At 39.7% G+C, this 24,556-nt stretch overlaps 1 protein-coding gene across 1 annotated transcript in view; it reads right to left on the bottom strand.

The window, feature by feature from the left end:
• Positions 1 to 24,006, bottom strand: part of LOC117531318 (heparan sulfate glucosamine 3-O-sulfotransferase 3A1-like) — an 86,448-nt gene extending 62,442 nt beyond the window's left edge. Inside the window, exon 1 of the mRNA XM_034194389.1 lies at positions 23,442 to 24,006. Coding sequence (XP_034050280.1) covers positions 23,442 to 23,923 — 482 coding nt within the window. The 5' untranslated portion in view covers positions 23,924 to 24,006. The remainder of the gene's footprint in view (positions 1 to 23,441) is intronic.
• Positions 24,007 to 24,556: the final 550 nt, after the last annotated feature.

Below are 24,556 nucleotides of genomic sequence, written 5' to 3'. Positions count from 1 at the left end.
TGCCGATCTGTTGCAGTCGGGTGAAACGTGGATCCTGTGAGGTCCTCAACACTGATGCACCTATGTGCTGGATCATGCCCAGATAAACATGCCACATGGCCCAAATGTTATAGCTGATGCTCCTTCACAATACAAGTGGTACTCCTCATCTGAGCCCTCTCTAAGTCACTGCTCGTTTGACAGACAACATGACTAAAATAAAAATACCAAACTGAATTTGTACCATGTGACTCGAAGACAACTACAGCATAAGTTTATCTTAACCCAGGTGCTTATAGATAAACCTGTGGTGATGTCACAGCAAGTGCAACATTACAGGTGAAACAGAAATGCAGGGCATTCCCAAAGTATGTCAAAGTTCAGTTAAATCAAGACCACAGTTTAGTCCAGTTTAAAAATGACCTAAAAAGTAGTACTATTTTTAAAATTGAATTAGACATCATAAAGCAATGTGTTATTTTTGTCTACTTGACCTAGATTAACATATTGTGTATATGGAAATGGAAATAATTAATCAGAGACTCATATGTTGATTAAAACTAAGATTTAAAGGTTTTGGGTGGCCCCAGATGATTTTCAGATATCAAAGTAATCCCTGGGGTTTTTAAAGCTATGGCACCTTTCAAATTTCACAAAATGTGTTTTTGTAACATGCTGCAAAATTACAGCTCATTTTAATAAAGAGGACATACTTATTTGGAGAAAAATTCCATAGTAAATATTGTTTTTTCCTCCATCGGCATCATGCAGACTAACTACAGGAGGAAGCTCGTGTGATGTTTTGAGATTACATGTGACCCATCTTTCGTTAACATCCATAAGGGCCCCTTCACACATAGTACGAAGTTTTGTCAAATACGGCGAAACAGTACGAAACAGTTCAAATTATGTGTACCACGAAACATCGCACAGACGTGCAGGCGTGCACGATGCTGGTGTGACGGTTCGTGCATGCGGGAACACAGTGCCACCAGCAGCTGCACAATGTGTAACATTGTGCATTGCTCTGATTGCCAGTTGAAAACTTTACCAGTTAGCTACCATCACTGTCCTGTGACAGGTGTTGTAAACTGCCTCATATCAGGAAGCACATGGACGTATTTAAAAAAAATAAAAATGACGTACCCTATAAAAACGTCACATTGTATTAAATCCCTCTCATCAAGCAGGCAATACAAATATGATCCATCTGTTCCTCTGCAGATGATCCATGGTCACTGACGCACAGTCATAAAATGACACAAATGAGAAGCAGTTCGCTCATCTCATTCATGTCCATATCTGCTGGCGCATGTCCTGCCGGCCTGCGCATATGTCCTGCCGACACGTGTCTTGTGGACGGTGAGCCGCAGGATTCCGGGTCATGTGGAACAGAGCTCACATGGGTGGCGTGACAGTCAGATCGCCTGCTACGTGTTATGGTCTGATGGTCCGTTTCAGCCTGGGGGCAGCCTTTCCATGTGCGCGCCATGCATGCTCGCTCGCTGCAGCCTATCGCCACAGTGATATATATTTTTATTTATGTCCACCTGATGACAGCAAACAAACGCGCATCACACTGGTCAGTTGTTAGTCCATGTCTGTCCAAACAGTACTGTCCAGCTGGGATGTCCAGAATGACAGATCTCCACAGCTGCTTCAGTGGGCGGCCACACCTCCTGTCAGTTTTTAGCGCACACACCAAAGCCACATTTGTGAGGCACTTAGAAAATGTGTGGCCATACGCATTCTTGGCACAACAACAGTCTGCAGGCAATCATTCTCATACTGACAGTGAAATCTGTCTAAGTGCCATCCGAGCGGTGTTAGATGTTCATGCGTGTCACCTGGAATTTGGCCAACACTTGTCGCGAGATGGTTTGATTCAACCAAATTCAAACTATGTGTGAAGGGGCCCTTGGAGACGGTCATTTTCATCCCCTGACTTGGTTAAGGAAAATTCACTGCAAAAATCATGATTTGTGTTCTGCTAATGGGGTCACATACTCAGGACACACATGCCATCATTTTGGCTTTGATATTTTTATTTAAATTATGTCTGGTTGAAAAGAGCTATTTTCAGTCTTGAGTTTAAAGGGCATAATTTTAGACTTATTAATACAAAGAAGCATTTTATTATCCGTTAAATGAAAGCACAAACTTTTGCAGTACTGTAATGTGTTGGCCTCTCTCAGTCACACACACACACACACACACACACACACACACACACAAGAAAAAAAATAAAAAACACCAACCCCACATTGCAGATGAACTCCAAGAGACACACACACACTCTTATGCCTCTGGCTTAGCTACGGTATAACTCTGTTTTGCATGGAGACAGAGGTTAGGCAGCCAAATAGAGGCAATGCCCCAGGTGCTGTCTAGCAAGGCTTCTGTGGGGTGAACTCTGCCAAGCTGACTGGCATGAATGGTGCTGCTGCGATGGAGCAAGTGCACAAAGGAGGTTAGCTGCCATCCTATCGCCACACAGGCAGCTGCAGATAGCACAGCGAGTGTGTCAGAGTCCATGACTTTAAGCAATGAGGCAGCAGTCCTGCAAAGGGGGAGAGAAGCTACTCTGTCTTTAGCCAGTCTGCACAAATACAACAAGCCTTCAAAAGAGCAAAAGCTGGAATTTGGACTTCCAACTTCCTTAAGCAGTAAATACTTGAACGATTTTTAATTTTACTGGGGACTTGAAATATAGGACAAGGATGTGTGCCAGAAAAAAAAGAATCACGCAGTATTTTAAAGAAAACACTACAGTTGGAAAGGAAAAGAAAATGCAGGGCCCAAGAGATGCAGGCTTCCTTATTTTTATTGGTTCCCAGGCTTTCCACAGCTCTGGTTCTGCCTCTCGCTCTGTCTGTCTCAGTCTCTTTCTCTCTGGTGGAAAATGCAGCAGGCTCCCCGTCCTGTGATGAAGCTGTTGCCTGCGAGATGGGAAAGAGAGATCCATCACGCAGAAGCGTGGGTTTATTCTGCCAATCCGCACCGTTGAGGGCTGCAACACATGCATGCATCATTTACCGAGCTCTGCTGTGCCCAAATAACACAAGCTTGGATGCACGCTTCTAAAATCCTGAAGTGCTCTGGCAAATCCTCTGAAAGTCTGGATATGCATGAATTCTGGAGGTTGTTTTGTGGTTTGTGTTAGTTGTGAACAGAGATGAAACGGGCTACTCTGCAGCCTCTTCTTGCACATCACTCTCCCGTGCCAAATGATAGGGTTACACTCGCCTTGTTTATGAAAGGATAACACTTAACTGCCATCAACCTTGAGCTGCCAAGAACAAAATACTACAACGGTGAAGAAATGAAAGTCCGGAATAAGAAGAAGAAAATTGCACATGTTCCACTTTCTTCATTTCAGTGTGGAAAATGCCTTGAAGGTTTAAAGTGCTGCGACATTAAAAAATATTACCTGTGATGTTTCCAGCACAAATAAACATCACTGACATTCATGGGCACTGCCTGGAGTCCCATCGAGCCACTAAAGGTCTTCGGGTACTGCCTGAAAAAAAAAAAAAAAAACCCACTGTGCTGCAGCTTTAAAGCTAATGTCTTGAAAAGGTCAAATGTCTCAACTTTCATCTTCGGAAATGATAGACGCTGGAAATGGTTACAGTCGCTCACAGCCGTGCATGCACTGGAGCACAATCAACAAAAACACACCTTGAGCGCTCATTTTGAAACAGGATTTGTGGAAACAGATTGGCCCAATCCTTTTCATAGTATATTAAGTCAACATGTTTTGTCCCACAAATAATGATATCTGCCAAGATTTCACTCTGAAGCATTTTCCTTAAATTCATGCGAAGTGAAAAAACCACTTCCACCGGACCAGACGCGATCAACAAAACATAACATAGCACACACACACAAACACCATCTGATGGCAGCACTGCAGTAAGACACAGACACAGATAAGGTTAGCAGTGACAGATGTCAAATTAAAACATTCATTTTTGGCCAATTAAAAACATTTATTTGTGATTCATGGCATACAATTTGATAAGTGATGAGTCAATATGAATTGAAGATGTATTATATACACGTTGATGTGAAAGAAATAACTGAAAACTAATTATTTTGTGCTTGTGTACTCATTTAACATTACAATACCACAAATTCATGATTGTGGGCGCATTGGAGGAGCCATTTCAGAGGCAATGTCAAGTTTTGGGTCGTTAAAATAATTTATTTACCATGCAAACGATACTGGCATGGTAAGTATCGAGCCGATCCCGTATTCATTTACTTGTAATCAAAAAACTTTGATACTACGACACCCGATACCCCTTTATAACAGCGTGATGTCAACCTTTCAATGGGGGATTTTCACACACATGCTCTGTAATTTCCAGACTATAAGCTGCTACAACCCCAATTCCAATGAAGTTGGGACATTGTGTAAAATGTAAATAAAAACAGAACACAATGATTTGCAAATCCACTTCAACCTATATTCAATTGAATACACCACAAAGACAAGATATTCAATGTTCAAACTGATAAACTTTATTGTTTTGTGCAAATATTTGCTCATTTTGAAATGGATGCCTGCAACATGTTTCAAAAAGCTGGGACAGTGGCATGTTTACCACTGTTACATCACCTTTCCTTATTGGAATTGGGGTTGTACTTTTTTCATATGTTTTGAACACTGCAGCTTAAACAATGATGTGGCTAATTTATGGATTTTTACAGGCTTTTTACACGACACTTAACGAAGGGCAAAGAAGCCATAACAAAACAAGAAATCTGGACTTTCGCTGACATCGTTTAACCTTTGCGCAGCTTCGTTCCTGCAGCTGGCGCTTCGTCAGGTTTTTTAAACTGTTGAGAAATTTGAATGAATGTCACCGAAAACCTCAGTTCGTCCGTATTTCGTTTTGCGGTCGTTCTTGATTTTTTTTTTTTTTTAATCGTTTGCTTAATTTTTGTAATGTTAGCATTTAGTTTGACTTCGTTCGACCAGCTGAATGTTTTCATACAGTGCAGAAGTCAGTGCTGCCACTGCTGCATTCATGTACCACTGGAAATTACAGAGCAAACTCAGCCTGTTTGCTTGGATTTTTTTTTATCTGGGTGGTGGGTCAGCTTCACTGAGTTCAGGCACCTTATATAGGCCAGAATTAATCTTTTGTGTGGATACAATTAATTATTTTGCCACAAGCAACTGCTGAATTTGAAACAACAAAAAAGTTGTGTAATTTCCAACAGTACTTAAACGCAGCATCAGCAGCCGCAATCGCCTCCTGCGTGCGCTTATTATTTTTTATTAAATGTAATAATATGAGTGTAGGAATGACAATCCAGCCCTTATGTACACGTGGCAACATCTAGATGATTCATTATACAAGAGCTGCTCTGGAAGACAGAATTCACGTTGTAGATCTGCTGCTCAGTGATCAGCTGGTGAAAATAACTGCACACACGGAGTGATCAATTTACTGCTCTGATATATTCAGTTATCTTTACACTTATATTTATTCCCCCTTTTGACAGTTTTCTGTTATAAATCTATATATATGCCTTAGTAATGTAATACAGTGACACAGCAGTCACCACGGCACACCAGCTTTTTTTTTTTTTATAAATTGGAGCAAGACGGAGCACGTAGCGTGTTGTCAGACAGTGAGGATTCTGACGATGGAGATGATCCCTCTTTTTGTTCTGGATGAGGAAACAGGGCAGGTGGACCCACCGACCTGCACACAAATCTCCGCAGTGGGTCGGCTCACAAGCTTCTGTTTGTTGCTGAGCTCCGTCCCAGCGCCGAGTCCTGGAACGCAAAGATGCAGACATACACGCTGCTCCAGCAGTGGCTCCAGGCGCGTTTCGTTTAAAGCGTGGAGATCAGCGTTAGCTTCGGTTTGTTACTCTTTCATCCCTTTTGCGCTCTTGATTTGCAGGCTAGTTGGTGATGGGAAAACTCAAAAGCTCATTCGTCGACCGTTTCTCGACCAATTTTTTCCCCTTCGTTCAGGAATCGTCGTTGCCGTGTGACTGGACCATAAGCTAAAATGAACTGATAGCAGGAGAAAATGTCCATAAAATAGAAATGATTGAGCACCTTTAAAAAGACTAACAGCTGCCAAGCTGAAAGGAGTTAAGGTACGACACGGTGAAAAAAAAAACTGACCCGAAAACAAAAACCCAAATGTGCATAAGCAGAATGCTAGAAACAAGTGTAACCTGAACCCACTGTTACAGTACCATCTGTTGGCACTGTGAACCCTCAAGGTGCCACATTCTCTGACCTTGCTGACCGTAATCAATCACACTCTGTTTCTGCGTGTTCAACATCTTGGAGTTCCTGCTCTCTGCCGCCTGAAAGATGTGCGCAAAAATAACCACTAAGCTTTGTTCATTTTGCTAGTTTACAAGGAGACAACACACAGCTCTTATTTTTGGCATGTCAGGTGAATAGATCAGGTGTGAGTGCCGGCTGGAGATCCAGGTGGTGAGTGCAGAACACCCTGCACCTGCTGCCTGTCCTCACCCACCCATCGGGGGGCAGATTCCCAGCATGCCAGAGGGCAGCTGCTGACAGGCAGTACTTTGGATGGTCCCATTCCTTCAGTCTACCTCCCCAGTGTGGGGCCTCCAAGGTTCAGCTGCTGAGAGCATGCCAAGATGTTAGTGGGGGTGGCGGAGGTCAAGGAGTTGTGGGCGGTGGGGGGACTACAGTCGATGGAGAGCTGCATGCCTTCAGCAGGAGGTGAATGAGCCCCTTCAGTCCATGTCCGACAATTATGCACAACGATAATCACTTTCACAATCCAAAGGCAGCTCCGAGCTCGTGCTCAGGAGGTCTCTGGCGATCACGTTACGTCCTGTGTGTGCGTGCCCTCTACGGCCTCCCCCATGACCCCTCCACCTCTGCCAGTCATCCCCAATCCACCTGCCACCACAAACCTGTATCCGTCTTAGTAAATGTAGCTGAGCTCATGTGGAACAAAAGTGTTTCACAACTAATTCTCTTCAAATATTAATATATCTGGGTGTGACGTTTTCCACCGGTGCACTGCGAATAATGTAAAAGAAATGCATTTTAGTACATGCATTTTTGTAGTATCTGTTAATTGGTTTGTTACATTTTTAGCAGTGTTGCTCAAAAACTGATGAATCAGTTACAAAATCACAGGAAAGGACTGAGCCACATTTCTGGTACATTCTAGATGGCTCCAGCTAAAGATACAGGCGTGGAAATCAAATAATTTTTGAGCATTCAAGATACAGAATTTTGTATACTGGTGTAATTAATAACTTCTTGAAGTAGCTTTACAACTGAAAAAAAATTGCATAGGTTTCACACACACACATACATATATATATATATATATATATATATATATATATATATATATATATATACACACACACACATACATCTCAATCATTCATTAGTGTGTGTAGTACTTTAAAAAAAACATTTTTGTTGAATGCATTTCATTAATCTGTTTTGAACTTAACTTTTTTTTCAAAATTATTTTGAATTATAATTTCAACACCCTACAATCAATGCTGGATGAAGGACCACAATTGCAGTGATTTGTAATTAGGTCCATTTTTCTGTGTGAAGTACCGTGAGACTCCTTTTTTTTCCTGAAGAACAACTTTTTTTTTAAAATTACAATAAATTTTAGTTTTAACATATATATATATATATACATATATATATATATATACACACACATATATATATATACACACACATATATATATATATACACATATATATATACACACACACACACATTATATATATATATATATATTTTTTTTTTTTAATTAGCAGCTCAGGGTTCTAAATCTGACTTTTCATTTAACTCATTTGTTATCAGATAAAAGTTGCAAAATTGTGACAAAAATTGTGACAAACTGTAGAATTAAGGGGAAAAAAACACTAGTGTATCCAAAGTTATAACTTGTTCTGCATGTTACAAAATTTTCAAACAACATTAAAAATGTTGTTACAAATTCTGATCACAAATAATTTGATTTTTTAAAAATTAATCAGTTAAGTGACACCGGTGTTACAGCAAGTGTTGCCCCGTACACGAGAGAAGAGTGGCCTCTTTATTATTAATGTGGAGCCGCTCCCATTTAAAAGTTGTGTCATGCTTTCCACTGGTTCTCCAAACTTGTCTGGACTCAGAGCGACATAAAAAGTCAGGCAGCAGCAAACTAGCTAACCCTTTAAACTCTGCACCTAATTAACTGACTCCTACAGAAAACACAGAGGTTATAAACTCTGCAAAGTGAAACGGATTTTCATCGCTGGCTCCTGGCACATGACGCTTGCTGCTTTGTGTTTTTCTTCTTCTTTTTTTGTTTTAGATATAGTGTGTCAATAAATCCAAGTGACTATTCTAATGTAAATAAAAATAGTGTTCTCAGAATTAAAATACAAAAGTCACAATTACACACAATTTCAAATGTACCTTGAAATGTATTTGAACACAAGGAGAAAAAAAAAAAAAAAACCTTGATCTGGAGGCCGGCACAGAATCACGGAGCAGGATACAGAATACTTCTGTTTTATACCACAAGTCCCCACTGGATCACTGCTTTTATGATTAAGACTGCTTTTATATATTTTTATTGCCATTACAGAATTTCCTTTCAATCAAGGCCAGATTCATGAGCAGAGAAAGCCCAAATTTAATATGCTTTTACTGTTTTTCTAGTTGTGCACACACTTCTGATTTGCCCTCATGATGTTAACGTTTAAAAACATAAAAACAGAAGCAACCCCAAGTGGGCTTACACAAAATACTGCTAAGTAAAACATAGCCATTTCTTACTACCATCATCATCTTTAAACATTATAAGCAATCGAGCCTCCAAGTCCTTGTATTCACGTCCGTTACAATGAATCTTGTTTTTAAAAATTAGTTTAGCATTCAATGCATAAGACTGAAACGGGCAACCAGCATGGAAGTAACAAAAATCCATCACACGCTCAAAATATAAACAAACTAATTCATATGGAAATCAATCATTGGGTATTTGCTTAGCCATTAGTAGCACAATGTCTCATGAAATATGGCGAGCTGGATGTTTTTTTTTTTTTTTTGTCTTACAAGATATAGTTCTTGCAGTTCCTGTATAATACATTTTTTTATTTTCTTTATTTTTACTTTATTAAAAATATATTAACAGTGTATAGAGACAAAATTATTATAACGTGGTAAAAAAAATACGGTGGCAACATTGATGAACTTTGGGCATTTTGGCTTGCAAGTTATAATGTGCACTGCAAAGGTTTTTTTTTTTTTTTGTGGTGAAGAAAGTTCTTGAAACCAAGTAATTTTGGCTTCTCCCAAGGGTTTTTTTTTCTTCTTAGTAGCTCGGGGCCACCACTGTGGTGACATGAAAGGGTGTAGAGTAAAGTGGAACAGGCAAGGGAGCAAAAGTTACACAAAAGTTACCTGGTGTCATGGTCTAAAGTTGAGGAAATTCTTGACAAAACAAAAGGTAAGGTAATCAAGCATTTATAGTTGTGCATTTAAGTAGAACAGGATAACCAAATGAAAACAGCAACCTGCAAGGTGAAGTAAAAAAAACACTCCTTTCATCCCAAATTGTCACAATAGCACACAGCATTTTTTCTAAGAGGCAACTTGCCAAAGTAGCTTACAGTAACACAATATCAATTCTTACCAACTTTATTTATAAAGCACTTTAAAAACAGCCAGCACTGACACCATTTCACCATTTCCATGGAAATGGTTCCGATAGCCCTTAGTGCCAGGCAAGACTGGAAACAAACATTGTCCATTACCTGAGAAAGTAGCATCTTTTTATTTTATTCATGCTATTGTAATAAGGTACAAGGGAGAGGTGGTGGCCAAGTGGTAAGGGCACTTGGTTTCAGTGCGGAAGGTTTCCGGTTCAAACCCACAATTCTCCATATAATGTGGCGTTGTGTCAGGAAGGGCTTTCGGCATAAAACCTGTGCCAATTCAACATGCAGATCCACTTTGGATTTGCTGTGGCGACTGTTAGTGCAAACAAGGGAGCAGCTGAAGGGACTTACTTTAAGGTACAAGGTAGACCAACTCGTTCTGCTCAGGTAAAACTTGTTAAAAAAAAAGAAAAAAAAAAACTTTATGATTGCCACTGGTGGTTAAACTGCTCCAATAGAAGTTAATAATATCCAGTAATACCTGTAAGTGTAAGTAATCATGGAACACAAGAACATTTGAATAACTGCACTGCAATTTTTTAAAGCTGCTACCCACCCATTTTCAGCCTTTATTTATTCTGATGTGCCTATATCTAAGAGGAATACACTGTATATTGTGTGTTGATGTGGGGGTGTTCATTTGCACTGTATAAAAATGCATGACTGCATCAACTACTGGTTGCGTTTATCGACTCAAGCGTGTGCAATGGAGCTGAAGGCTTGGTGGCCGAGCATTTAAAAAGGTCACACATGTTTTGATGAGGGGTAATTAACCCATTAAGGGATCTGGTGAAGCTTAATCCACTTGATCTCCAAACATCAAACAAGTACCATGTCCTGGTCTAGACAGGTGAAAGCTGGCTGTGGCGTAACCTAATATAGTCCTAAAACATTCTATAGGAAGGACCTCCGCCTTACTTCAGTGGTGTGCTTGACCTCCTTGTTCACCAAGTGTCCATTTCCACAACAAAAGCCCACACAACAGGTTGTGTGGATTATACGGATACACCATTAAGAAATGTGTAGTGAAATGTAACACTGACTTATGGGGCGACTGGGGTGGATGTTGGTTTTCTATTTAACAATAGGCCTGGACTTACCAAGACTACACAAGTGGAATGTCTTAAATATGTCTTTGAATAACAACAACTAAAGACACATAATTCAGAAAATAAATTCATTTAAAAAACCCTCACACTCACAAAATGATAGCCTACGCTGTGCCTTACTAGGTGCTTGGATACATTAGAAGTTGGTGGTTGTAAATCTTTTGTAAGGAAACACCCAAATTAACCAACTGGTCAGTCTATACACATAATAATTATAATAATAATAATTAATTAATTTTCATTACTCATGAATAAAATTACAAAATTCTCAAACATAACAATTTTCTTTTTAACTGCAGGAGACCACCTGAACAACAACAAAAATACATTTTTTTGTCACCAAAAAGAAATTATATACTTTTATAACCTAAAAAAAGTGTATTTTAAAGGTGGAAAATGATATAGGATTTAAAAAAAAAGATTTGTACACATTATGCGCCTAAAACTATTGCACTCAACTCTGTATGAGCTACTATTACAGCATTATACAAAAACTCCTACGACTTAGAGTGACTGGAAATCCAGAAGTAAGTTCATATGTCATGCACTGACAGCTGTACGCTCAAATCTGTTCATTTAAATTTTTCCATAAATTTCTGAATTTTGTCATGGCTTTGGGTGTGCAACAGCTTTGAGACAGTTGAAGGATGTTTCCACAACCAACCACATACGTATAATTCTGACAAAGCTAGAAAGAAAATGTTGCCATGTCACATTAAGAGCTTAGAAATGTTAAAATTGCAGACATTCCCAGAGGGACAGAGCCAAGTGATTCACGCTGAGGACACGTATCGGCCTCAACAATAAACAAAGGGTCTCCTGAGATGGAAGCCTCTGTGTTTTAAGTATTCGCTCACAGCTGGTAATGAAAAGAAGCGCATCATTCAAGCAAATTGGATATGGTGATTAGTCACAGAAAATCTGATTTATTTTTTAAGGAAGGTGCTGTTGAGTATTCAACATGTATCAGCCATGTGATATTACGGAGCTTCTTCTTAGCAGATCGGCCATTTCAAAACAAGATTCATTTATTTATTTAAACAGATTTATTAATGTTTTCTACACTTAACCAAAATGGGAACTAGAAGTTTATATGAACTTCTGAGTATTCACAGCTTCCTATAACCAGACATAACAACATAGCTATTGTTTGGAATAATTTGTTTGAGACAGTATGGCCCACACTGTAAATACCTGGAACATTTCTAGAATAAGATTTGCTTTTAAATAAATTTAAGCAACTAAATTTTGCATAATACTATATGATGGTGCTGGTGTTTTTCCACATTCTGACAGTTTTTCATTACAACAGTAATTAAAAAAGACAGATTGGATTTTAATACAAGAATATTTTCTAAATACTTGCTATTAAAAACAGTCCACAGACAGTGTTAGGAAAATTGAAGACTGATTTTTGTCTAAATTCAAAAGACACTAATGCACACCTTTTGTGATTTTTTAAAGGATGTCAATTGTTTTACTGATTGAAAAGCAAAGTCTCTACTTTTATTTTAAAGAATGGTATTTCAAAAAAGTTAAATTTTCACTTGTTACTCAGAAGAAAGTATTCATTATTATCAGTGGCAGTATTAAGCACTCTGAACTGTAAAGACACCAAAACAAACTCAGTTTGTGAAGATTTCTTTATAAGTCAAGGTTAAACATTTTGATTTGCCTTATTATCTCCATTAGAGACACAATGTGTATAACCGTGCGTGTTGGTTTTTGGGTTTCAATCGTTTTTTACATGGATAACTCGGTATCCAAAGCACTCATTAAATTTTTGAGCAGCTTTAAATCCAAGAAAATCAGTTTCATTTTCATCAACATTGCATGATCGATCAGTTTCATTGGCTTCTTATAAAATAAAGACATGATATTAACTTTAAAAATCAGACAAATAGACAATTTTAATGTTTAGAAACAGTTTCATGCAGATTTGATTAGTTGATTGGTTAACCGACTGGACTTGAACTATGGCTCAGCACTGACAGAGCTCAAGTCATACATTGGTGGATGAATTCTTTTCACAGTGTGCCCTTACAGATTGTTTGATAAACTATAAACTTCTTTATTATGTGACTATGTTTTCATTGTATTATTTACCATTTTAAATCAAAAATATTTTTGAGCAGATGGAGTAAATACAAGCTTCAAACATGCTCCAAACTAGTTATCTGTTATCTGTCAACAAACACCCCTGTCACACCTTGACAATTTAGCCAGCATATGTCAGCCATATTAAAATCGCTGGTATTTGCTGGGCAGACGCAGCTGTACGTCTAGTAAGTTATGGTTAAGTTTTGTGTAAGTTAACAGCACGCTGAAGCGCGTCGATGTACGTCATAGTACATCGAAAGGTTTTGGGCATGCACAGTATTTTTGACGTATGCCAGCGTATGGCTCATACGTCCCACATGTGGACCATAAGTTGTAGGTAAGTTATGTGATGATACGTTTTTTTGTAAGTTACTCATAAGTCGAAATACGTCCATTAAAGCTGTCTATTGATTGGTTGAACAACTGAGCTGCAGTCCTCATCCGAACAGTTCAGACTGTTACAAATATTAAAGCCATTCACACAAGGAGTAAATATAAAATCTTAATCTTACCTCTTTGTTTCAGTCAGATTCATCATCACAGCCTGATGAAAACATATCCACATAAAGCGTTCTGATTTTGGAAAACAATGTCTGAAAATAGTTCCTTGTCATGGCTGAAGAAACGTAGCATTTTAAAAGAAGCCCCTCTGTATTTTCAGCCTGAACCAGAGAACACCAGCGTTTTGTTCCACAACAAGAAAATTAACTTATTTTAAAAGTTGAAAGAGTCACAGCGCCTCATTCATTCACGTCAGCATTTACCACAGGCATCAGTCGACTCTTCCGTGATGAAAATAAATCCCATGATCCACCTAGACAAAAATAAAATAAGATTTATAAAACATTAACCTACTCTGTTTGGCTTCCATGTGGAGGGGCCGAGGCCACGTGACAGCGTACCTAAACTCAGTGACGTGCTTGTCAATATTATGTGCACCACCTGCCAAACAAAAGGGTTTTGCCGGCAGTGGAAACGCAAACCAAGCCAGACTTAACTGTTCCCACCGTGCAGTACCGACCTGAACCACTCGGTGGACACAGGGCTGTTAGCACACGTTAGCTAAATCATCATGGTGTGACAGCCGCATAACATATTAGACACACAGCAGCATTTTTAATACGCTGCATAATATATTAGACATACGCCAGCATTTTAATACGGTCGGCATACGCTGGTAAAATCATCATGGTGTGACAGCTGCATAACATATCAGACGTAGGCCAGCCTACGCCAGCATTTTTAATACAGTCGGCATACGCTGGCTAAATTGTCAAGGTGTGACAGGGCCCAAAGGACTAACATCCTACACCAAACTGTTTTTGAAAATTTAGCTTATTTTTCATATGTATATCAATTCTTCTCATGCTGCAGAAGATTTATCCGGTTTGTGTGTGTGTGTGTGTGGGGGGGGGGGGGGGGGGGGGGCTGCACTCTGACATTTAACACCATTTGACACCAAGGAAGTACGAGGTCTATTAGATAATAAATCGACACTTTTATTTTTTTTTAACTAAATGGATTTGAATGACGTGCGATTACACCAATCATGCTTGAACCCTCGTGCGCATGCGTGAGTTTTTTCACGCGTGTCGGTGACGTCATTTCCCTGTGGGCAGGCCTTGACTGAGATGTGGTTCCGCCCTCTCGGCTGAATTCCTTTGTTTCACACGCTGCTCGAGACGGCGCGCGTTGCTTTATCAAAATTTTTCTGGACCTGTCAGGAATATCCGAGTGGACACTATTCGAGAAATTAAGATGGTTTTCGGTGAAATGTTTAAGGGCTGATGAGAGATTATGGGGTGTTTCTGTCGGTGTAAGGACTTCCCACACAGCGGGACGTCGTGCAGCGCTTCCAGGCGCCGTTGTCGGCCTGTTTCGACCTGAAAACATCCTAATTTAAGGCTTAATTCACCCAGGATGTCGTGAGAGAACAGAGAAGATTCAGAAGAGGCCGGCATGAGGACTTTATGCGGACATTCCACTGTTTAAGGACATTTTGTAATGAAAGACGTGCGCGCAAATTCGCCGAGTCGTTTCCGTGACGACTCGGCAAATCTGTGTGCGCCACGACAGGAAAAACACCTCCGTGTTGAAAACCATTTGTAAAATTCAGGCGGCTTTTGATGGCTTTCAACAAGTGAGTAACTGAGAAATTGTTTAACAGCTTGGGCATGTTCCAACTTGCCCGTTAAGGTTTCCAACTGAGGTGTTTTTCCTGTCGCGACCCCCCGCGGTCGGGTCCGGCCCGACATGCGACTCTGCCCGCACGTTCTTTCATTACAAAATGTCCGTTAACAATGGAATGTCCGAATAAACTCCTCATACCGACTTCTTCTGAAAGTTCTCTGTTCTCTGACAACTTCCTGGGTCAACAGAGCCTGAAATGTGGAAGTTTTCAACTTGAAACAGCGAGACGCTGCCACCTCGAAGCGCAGATCGCCGTCAGGCGCCGTGGGCCATCCTTAAAGCGACACTACCAGACCAAAATCTCTCATCAGCCGTTAAAATTTTTACCGAAAACCAGCTGAATTTATCGAATGGTGTCCACTCAGTTGTGCCTTACAATTTTGAAAAAAATTTGATCAAACAAAGCAGCAGTCTCTGAGACATTCCTAAACAATGAAAAAAAAAAAAAATCGACGAGAGGGTGGACGACTCCTCACTCAAAGACTGCCCACAGGCGAATGACGTAACCGACAGGCGTGAACAAACTCTCGCATGCCCACGAGGGTTCAAGCATGTCTGATGTAATCACACGGGATTCAAATCCATATGGTTTTTGAAAAAAATAATAAGGTCAGATACTTTTCTAATAGACCTCGTATGCTGGAAAAAATTTTGAAAAGTGAAAAGCTCAACTTTCAAAAGAAATGAAAAATGATGCCTTTTTTGAAACTAAAAGAAGTGGCTCTCATGAGTGTTCAGCCAAAAGAACTTGACTCTGAAGTTAGTGTGACATAAAAAAAAAAAAAAATGCTCCTTCAGTTTAACCCTTTAACATGAAGTCCTGCTATAAAATAACTTTTTAAAAAGGACAATATTTAAAAGTGTAGTTGTTGCAGACTGGCATTTTAATGCTCCTGAAGGAGGAACATTTACATTTAGCAATTCAATCAGACTTGTTTCCTGCTTGACAAGCACTTCTGAAGCAAAAAAAAAACACATCTATGACCTCAAGTTCAAATGAATCGGGCACAATCAAAAGCTTCCACAAATGCACAAAGCCGATCAAAATGATCCATTCTGACAAGAGCGTTCCTCCACGAAGAAGATGAACTCCAGTAGAGTGGGCCATGCTGTTGTAACACTTAGTTATTCCCCCTTTCACTTCAAGAGTCCTTCTGTTTTAAATGGACGCCATTAAGGGGAAACCGGCACTGAGGTCTGTCCTCCGAGGGACGGTCCAAATTCCAGAGAATCTTGGCAACTCCTCGGCATAGATGGGACCCTCATGGATATAAAAACCCCACAATGGATGAATAGGTAAACAGAAGGGTGTGAAAGACGGATGGCGAAAAGAGAATGTTCGCTCTCAGAGAGGCACAAAGAGGGAGGTGTGTGAGTGGGAGATGGGAGAGAGCCAGAGTGTTTGGAGGGTGGAAGGGCTGAGAAGGTCTGGAGGGAGTCAGCACTGAGCGAGAGTAAAAGTTCTGTCTCCTGGCTTTTAGTGGGTGCTGTGTGCAGTGTTAACTCAATCAAAAGGTGAATTATACCTCCTGAGACACTCAGGTAACCTTTCATTATAGCCCTAATCCTTCTTAATAACAGAGCTGCAATGTTGGCAATGCCCCATTAGACACAGAACCACTGTGAGGGAGAGCCATTATTCCCAAAGGGCTGTGGAAATGTGAACGCACAACACACACACACACGGTGACAGATGAAATCAATCACAAATGAGACTTGAGAACGTAGTGCAGTCCTCTGGCAGGAGATGAAGACATTGAGGGAGAGTAAATGTATGTTTATATGGGATCAGAGTTTCTCAAAAGTATCACTTATTTCAGAGGATACTGACCCCAAGTCAGTGAAAGCAAATGCAGAATATAACTACCTCAACAAAGGGAGTGTACTTGGGATTTGTGCCTTAAAGTTTCTATGCAAACAATTATTTATGCTTAAAATTCTTCTCAAACCTTTAAAAGAGAGCATTACATGTTTACGCTGTTAAGTTTACCAACACTACTCAAATCCATGAAGTTTGGTAGTGGGGTTTAGTCCTGGTCAAGCAAGAATGGGTGAAATTTTGGTGCAGATAAATGTAGGGGGGAAACCAGGATTCATGATTATTCATTCATTTGCAGACCAATTTTCAAGGGGTGAAGGGGTGTGGCATGAATCGTGAAGGATTCAATTACATTTTGGTGTCAACCAGAGCTAGAGGAGAATTTCTAAATTTCTGACAATTGCCTTCACCTATATCCTATATATAGGCCCACTTGGTGAAGTGTCTAAGGATCTAACTCCCCCGGATGGGATGCCAAACATTTGCTGATTACTTCTCCAGCCCAGACCAGCACCCATTTACAGCTGCATGGACTGGAACATTGGATATGAAGTGTTTTGTCTGAGGACACAGGCAGGTAGCATGACAGGAAGTAAACCCTAATCTATCTATTGGTAACCTAAAGCTGATCCACTGCGCTACCTGCTCTGCATTGTCCCCACAACTCAAATATATGGACTGACTTTAACAAACCTGGGGGAGGGGCTAACAACAAATCCATTAGGATGTGGTGTGGACATGGATCTAGGGGCATAGCCAGGATGTATATATTAAAACATATTACATCATAGCTTGTTTCTATAATAATATAACCATATTTATTAGGGATGTGAATCGTTCAACAACTCACGATTCAATTCGATTCCGATTCTTGGGGTGACGATTCGATTCAGAATCGATTTTCGATTCAAAGAGCTCTGAGAAATAGTTATATTACTTAAAAAATGTTTGTGTTTAAGAAAATGCAGCTTTACAAGGTTAATCAAGTGATTCTAGATGTAAATTTACTTATCTGCTTTGCTCTTTCGGCGTTGGCTGGCAGTTTAGCGAAGTGTTGGTCAGTAGTCGGCAGATACCACTGCTCCCCTCTTTTAGCTCCGGGTGATGGCGTAGCATGTGGGCTTGCGGATTTGAAGTGTTTCCGAAGTACTTGACTTTCATTTTGCAGATTTTGCACGCTGCATAAGTCATGTCAAGCTCCTTCTTATGCAGCAAATCATAAAATCCAAAATGCGCCCAAACATTTGCCTTCAGCAAAGACGGTGCTGGCTGAATTAGCTCTTCATCCGCCATGCTAAGCTGCAGCCACTGAACTCTGCAGCTCACGAGTGTTTGAAGCACGCTGGACCCCCCACCCCTCGCGGGGACGCTGTAGTACGGAAGCCGTTGCCCGACAAACAATAGACGCAGCGAGTAAGCAAGAAAATGTTTAAAAAAAATGCTTTTTAAAAATCGATTCGATTCAGAATTGTAATAAATAAGAATCGCGATTCGGACGTGAATCGATTTTTTCCGACTCCCCTAATATTTATAGCTTAGCCTACTAGCTATAATTTAGTTTTACGACAAGTCTACAGACTAGATATATGTATGCTACAATCTTCTCCTGTATTAATATTTAGGTTTTTAGAAGCTAACTCCTATAATATTATGTAGTAACTATATTTCTTGTATATGTTGTTTATTGCATATGTGGTTTATTACCCTTTTTGTGTAAATATCACTTATATACATGATGTCCTTTTTCTTGAGCCACTTAGATGGGTAGGGAGAGTTCCCATGGGATAAAAAAGCTTTTCAACCTACCATCCTAGGTTCTCCAGACCAGGCACCTAAGTGGCTCTACTCTACTCTTTTTTTTTTAAAGATATTTAGATATAGTTTACTATATACTCGTAGAGTTCTACCTTAGAATTGGAATGTATTATAGAAGACACACCTTACTGAATTTTCATATATATTTTTAAACATGATTGTTACCAGGATTACTCAAATGTACAGACCAATTTTCCTGAGATTTGGTGGAAAGGTAAAGCACAGGTCAAGAAACCAATTAAATTTCAGTGCAGGTCTGAGTCTAGGGAGTGAACCCATGACTGTTTTTAACATACTGATTTTCAAGTAACTTGATGGACTGATGGGACATGGGCCATGAAAGAACCCATTAAAATTTGTGTGGATCCAAATCCAGGATTTTTTTTAAATCCCACTTCTATCAACATTGTTAAATACAGTATTCTGCAGCACTTTCAGTCAATCAATCAAGAAATTGAATAAGGCAGGCCACCATGAACATCATACCTGCAGCTGCATAGTTAAAGCTGTATGGCCTTTGGGCTTTTTAAGATTAAATCATAAAAATAATTTTCTTTGGCAACACTATAATTTTATTACTTAGCATTTAAATAGAGGATTCACAATATGATAATGCCGGTATGATCAAAAATTGTGCTGTTTGGAAACAATTTTGAATTTCTACCCATGAAGGGGGGAAATTCATGTGATCAGACACTGTGACCTACATTTGGTAGCAACATCATACAATCACATGGGGAGCTTCCCTCAATCCGTGCAAGGAATGCTGGGAAGGACATGGTAATAACCAACTTAAGTAAAGAAAGACAGAGTGACTCCTGTTTGCATGAACAAAATAAAACGAAAATGGGGAAAACACTCTGAAACAGCTTATTTCCATATAAATCCTTCCTCAAAAGGTACATGTACTTGTATGCAATTTCTGGGGTGTGCCCCTGTGAAAAAAATCGAATCAATCAAATCTTGATTGATGAGAAAGGGCAGGTCTTTGAAAAAAAAAAAAAGAGACTATATATAATGTATGCTTTTTAACATAAAGACGGCACTCTCTCTCTCTCTCTCACTCCAAGACATTAGCTCTTTAGAATGCTGAAACATGTGCAAATGCAAAATAATGAAACAAATCTGATTAATGGTACACATGTTTATGCACATGTAAACAAGGCCACTGTTGGGTCAGTGGCTGAAGTTTCATCTCTGGAACACCGTATGGCACACCCGCCCCGAATACATATACCATTTTGAGGACGGGGCGCATTTCCAAAATACCACAAGAAACCACCAAAAAAATAAATAAAAGTACTTAATTTACTCATATTTGGAGTCAATCTGGGTAAATGGTCACACCCTTCTTCCCGGCTACTTTCGTCTATCTGCCCCCGGCTAAAAAAAAAATCCTTGTGCTCTTTATTGTGGTGCTTTGTCAAATGTTTAAGTTTTTTGTATTGTAGGTCGTAACAGAGCTTCTACCTCTTGGTACAACAGCTTAGCAAACATTACACATTGTTGTCTTGCTTTGCGGTATTTCTAATATAAAATATTTCCAACCAGCGGATACATTATGAAAAGTTGGTCAGCAAAAGGACAGTACACCTAAATGCTCGCCTGTTAGCTGGCTGCAAACTGCGGAAGAGATTTCCTGAATGGAGGCATGTCTCATTACTCCGTGTCTCATTGAAACACGTCTCCGTTTAGGGGCCGCGCACACACACACACACACACACACACACACACACACACACACACACACACACACACACACACACACACACACACACACACACACACACACACACACACACACACACACACACACACACACACTCCGCAGCCAGCCAGCAGCACTTGTGGAGACATTTAAGTAGAAAACACACAGACGAGCAGATCCGTGAATTATGTTGGTATCAGAACCAGATACCAATATTGGATCGGATCAGTCCCATCCCTACTAAGAACGTTAGAGGAATGCTCACAGAACATTACTTGGTAATGTTTTTCCAAAGCATTCTAATAACCAAGAAAAACTCCACACAATAACGTTATCAACTAATGTTAACCAAATGTTCTCATAACATCATTAAAATGTGAAATTGTTACCCAGGTCTAAATCTAAAACTGTTGTTTTTGTCACCAGATAACATCTCTGAAGTGACAAGACATCTTATGGACGTTAGCATGCACTCCCTGGGAATGTGCATCAAGCAAGTGGGTCAGGTCACAGGTAATTTCATAATCTCATGCATTTGCACACGCACTTCCTCCTGCAGTTAGTCTGCACGATGAAGAAAAAGAAAATCTTTTTGTTACAGAGTTCCCCCTAGGTAACTATGTTCTCTTCATTAAAATGAGCTGTAATTTTGCAATGTGCTACAAAAATAAACCTATTACACTGTCTGTATTTCAGTATAAACTAAACTATAAACTAATCAGTTTTGTGAAATTTGAAAGGCTGTACAATTTTAAAAGTTGGGTTGGGGTTCATATGGTTGAAGAGTACCTTGGCAGAGGTTTCTGTTTGATCAAATGATCTTATTATTTCAATACTATTAGTACAATCAGTATTTTGTCATCGCTTAACACTGTCCTGGATCTGTTTTGCCCCCCGCATCCATTAAAAACACAATACCCCAGACTTGAGTGTGTTTTTTTTTTTTACTGTAATTACACACTGAACAAGTGAGGTAGAATGGAAAACGGACTGAAGAGTACTGATAAGGGTTGTGTAAAACAATAAACAAAATAATTACTGAGAAAACTAAATCACATTTGAGGTCTTGGTATCACAAATTTATTCATGTAATATTGAAAAAAAATATGTAAAGACAGAATTTCACGTTTTGTGTGAAATAAAAGTTTGTTTTAGAAAATGTGAAATCTGCATGGTCTGTGGTAGGGTTAGGAATAAAGGACATGAAGGATGAACTGAGAAAAAGTTGACCATGTGTGATGCTTTTTCCTGCTCCTGATTTTTTCTTTTACTCGGGTCATCACAACAAATCCTGCATGTCGACTTGGCATAGGCTTTAGACAGAGTATGCTTCACATTTTAAAATTATGGTTTGTTTGGTTCTTATAATTATGTCTTATCTAAATCAATCTGTAGACCTCAATCCAACACAGGTCCTGAGCAAAACTGTTCCAACTTTAAGTCAGTGAACCCTAAAATCTGAAATTAAGTGAGCAAGCTGATAACATCTAATGAAAGCAGACCTAATGTAGCATAATAAATCAGCAGGCTGTCCACATATGGGCTCCTCCAAGCCAAATTACTTCTGTAAAGTTGAGATGTTAATAAAGATTTCAGGGCAGATGAAATTTATGAGTGATTATGCAGTAGTAGGACAAACAAAAGTTGGATAAACATGATCCATCGTCAGAATTACCAGGGAACATTAATTAGTCTGCTAATTTTAGTCTTATGGAGAGTGCAATGGGGATACAACTTGTCAATTCTTTTTCCTCAAAAGCAGGTTCCTGCATCACATATAGATGAGCTTTTATAAGTAAATAACTAAAGTGAACTCACGTTTGAGCGAACTCTAAAAAGGTTCACCCACGAACCCATGTTTGTGCTCTTATGCAAAACTTGTTTGAATGTGGGCAAGGTTGCATAACACTCTTGGCTTTCAATAAATTCTTAGCATTTGTAAGACTTCAGTGGTGATTAGATTGTATAGATCGTTTCACGGATACCTCCATTTTGGACTTGGTGCGGTGCACATTGGGATTGCATGGGGAATGTATGTGAAATGGTCTATTACTGAGTCATTGTACTTCCCCCCCTTTTTTTTTGTTTTTGTTTATTATTCAACCTGGATTCTCGTTTTTGGAAATCCACACAAATGAGTACAACAATTTCAAAAAAGTTAGTCATGGGTGAACTTTTTTGATCAAATACAAAAACAATGATTTTCATAGTATTCTAGCAAAAGCTCATCAGAATACGATACAGGACTATAGGGTTGCAAAAAAAGCTGTATACCTAGCTTCACCTCGGTTTGATATGTGAGAAGTGTATAAACATCCTTAAAAAAATCATAATTTTGCTGTCACAAGTATGGACACCAAACCTAAAAACAGCAAAAATAATTTTTAATGACAATACCACTTTTCTTCAATCAAAACTCCTTTAAACACCTTTCAAATTAATTTATTCAACGTGTTGTCACAAATGCTACCAGACTTAAAACAAGTGACAATGCTTAGTTTTCTTCAACGATATTTTCCATTCACGTTTATGCTTGGCATGAATGCTAGTTTGTTTTTTTACTCTAAGGTAGATTACTTTTGAACTACATTTGTTCAATTCCGACAATAAAATTATTGTCGGAGTTAAACAAATGTAGTTAATTCTTCATTAATGCCGGTGCTTCCAATCAAGTTATTAAAACATTTACAAAGTTAAGTGATACAAATTAAAATACTTCATAATCTCAAAATAGTCTGACAAAATTTAAAAGTTACTTTCGTTAGAATAAAACTTTTTTAAATTGCTCGACAAAAAAGTGCTTTTATTTTGAACATTTTGTGTTACTTTTTGCGGTCTTACAGTTGTGTAAATTTTCATTTTATGCGTTAAATAAGGTGAATTGTTCTACGTTGTTATATAGTATTATGTCATTTCAAAAGTGGAAACAAATCTGAATTTTGTTTTGGTGTGAAAACGGTCACAATGTATCGTGGTTTTATTGACGATAAACACTTGATAATTATAAACATTCACCTGTACCACTCCAGGCCGTTGTCATAGTTACGGTCGAAGAAGTGCGGCTCCGCTCCCACGGCTCGGATGTCCGGATGAACCCGGAGGAACTCCAGCAGAGCCCGGGTGCCTCCTTTCTTCACCCCGATGATAAGAGCCTGGGGCAGCTTCTTGCTTCCTTCCCCGAGCGCGCTGAGGTGACCTGCCAGCCTCGACGACACTTTCCTCGGAGCCGTTAAATCCGGCGGATGTAGGAAACCCTCCGCTTCGGAGCTGGATATCCATCCGCGCAGCAGCCTCTTGGTCCTCAGCGACCTCAGGTCCCCAAGAAGTCCCGCGGCTCGGCTGGAAGAGGAGGATGAAGCCGGTGCGGAGGTGCCGCAGCGCTCGGTGAGGCAGTGCAGGAGCAGAAAGGAGGTGAGGAGGCAACACAGCATGACCCACACTTTCCTGTAGGTGCTTCTGGACGGGGGGTCCAGTTTACGGATGCGGCTAAAAGCCATAGCGGTCCCACCACAGGAGCCTGAGCCATGTTAGACCCACATAGTGGAGTGTCCCTGCCATGAACAGGAGTCTCACCCACAAACTCCTCCAAATCGCACACAAATACCTGACGATTTAAGAGTATAAACTCAAACCTGTGTTTAAATAATGCGGAATAAATCCCACAGAGACGGAAGCATACAGGTGGTTCCTCGCTTTGATGTCACCGCCTGCTTTGATGTCCTAACCGCACGTGTGCAGAGTTGTAAACTTGTGCCGCATGTCACCTTCTTTGACAGACACCGCCAACGGCCAATGAGAAGAAGGTAGGCGGAGACATAGCTGTGATGCGAGCCAATGATCTTGGATGTGGGCGGGAACGTCGACGCATTTCTCACCTCAACCAAATTAGAGGGAATTTTTATGTTGTCTGCCAAACCGAGCCTCTTTATATTAACTGTTTAGTGTGAAGTAAGCAGTTTATTAACAACCATTAATTAATGACAGTATAAACCTAGTAGCACACTCAGAAAGAACCTGTCCTACATCCACCAATGTCTAATGGAGTGTTTCGATTCTGAACAAGAACAATCAGAGATTTCTGACGTCCACCAATCCAGTTCTGGATCACCTCCAAAATTCAGTGGAGTCTT

The sequence above is a fragment of the Thalassophryne amazonica genome, chromosome 18, assembly GCF_902500255.1.
Source record: "Thalassophryne amazonica chromosome 18, fThaAma1.1, whole genome shotgun sequence".
NCBI classification, from domain to species: Eukaryota; Metazoa; Chordata; class Actinopteri; order Batrachoidiformes; family Batrachoididae; genus Thalassophryne; species Thalassophryne amazonica.
Note: the sequence above shows the minus strand (reverse complement) of the source record. Positions and strands in the feature narration are given on the sequence as shown.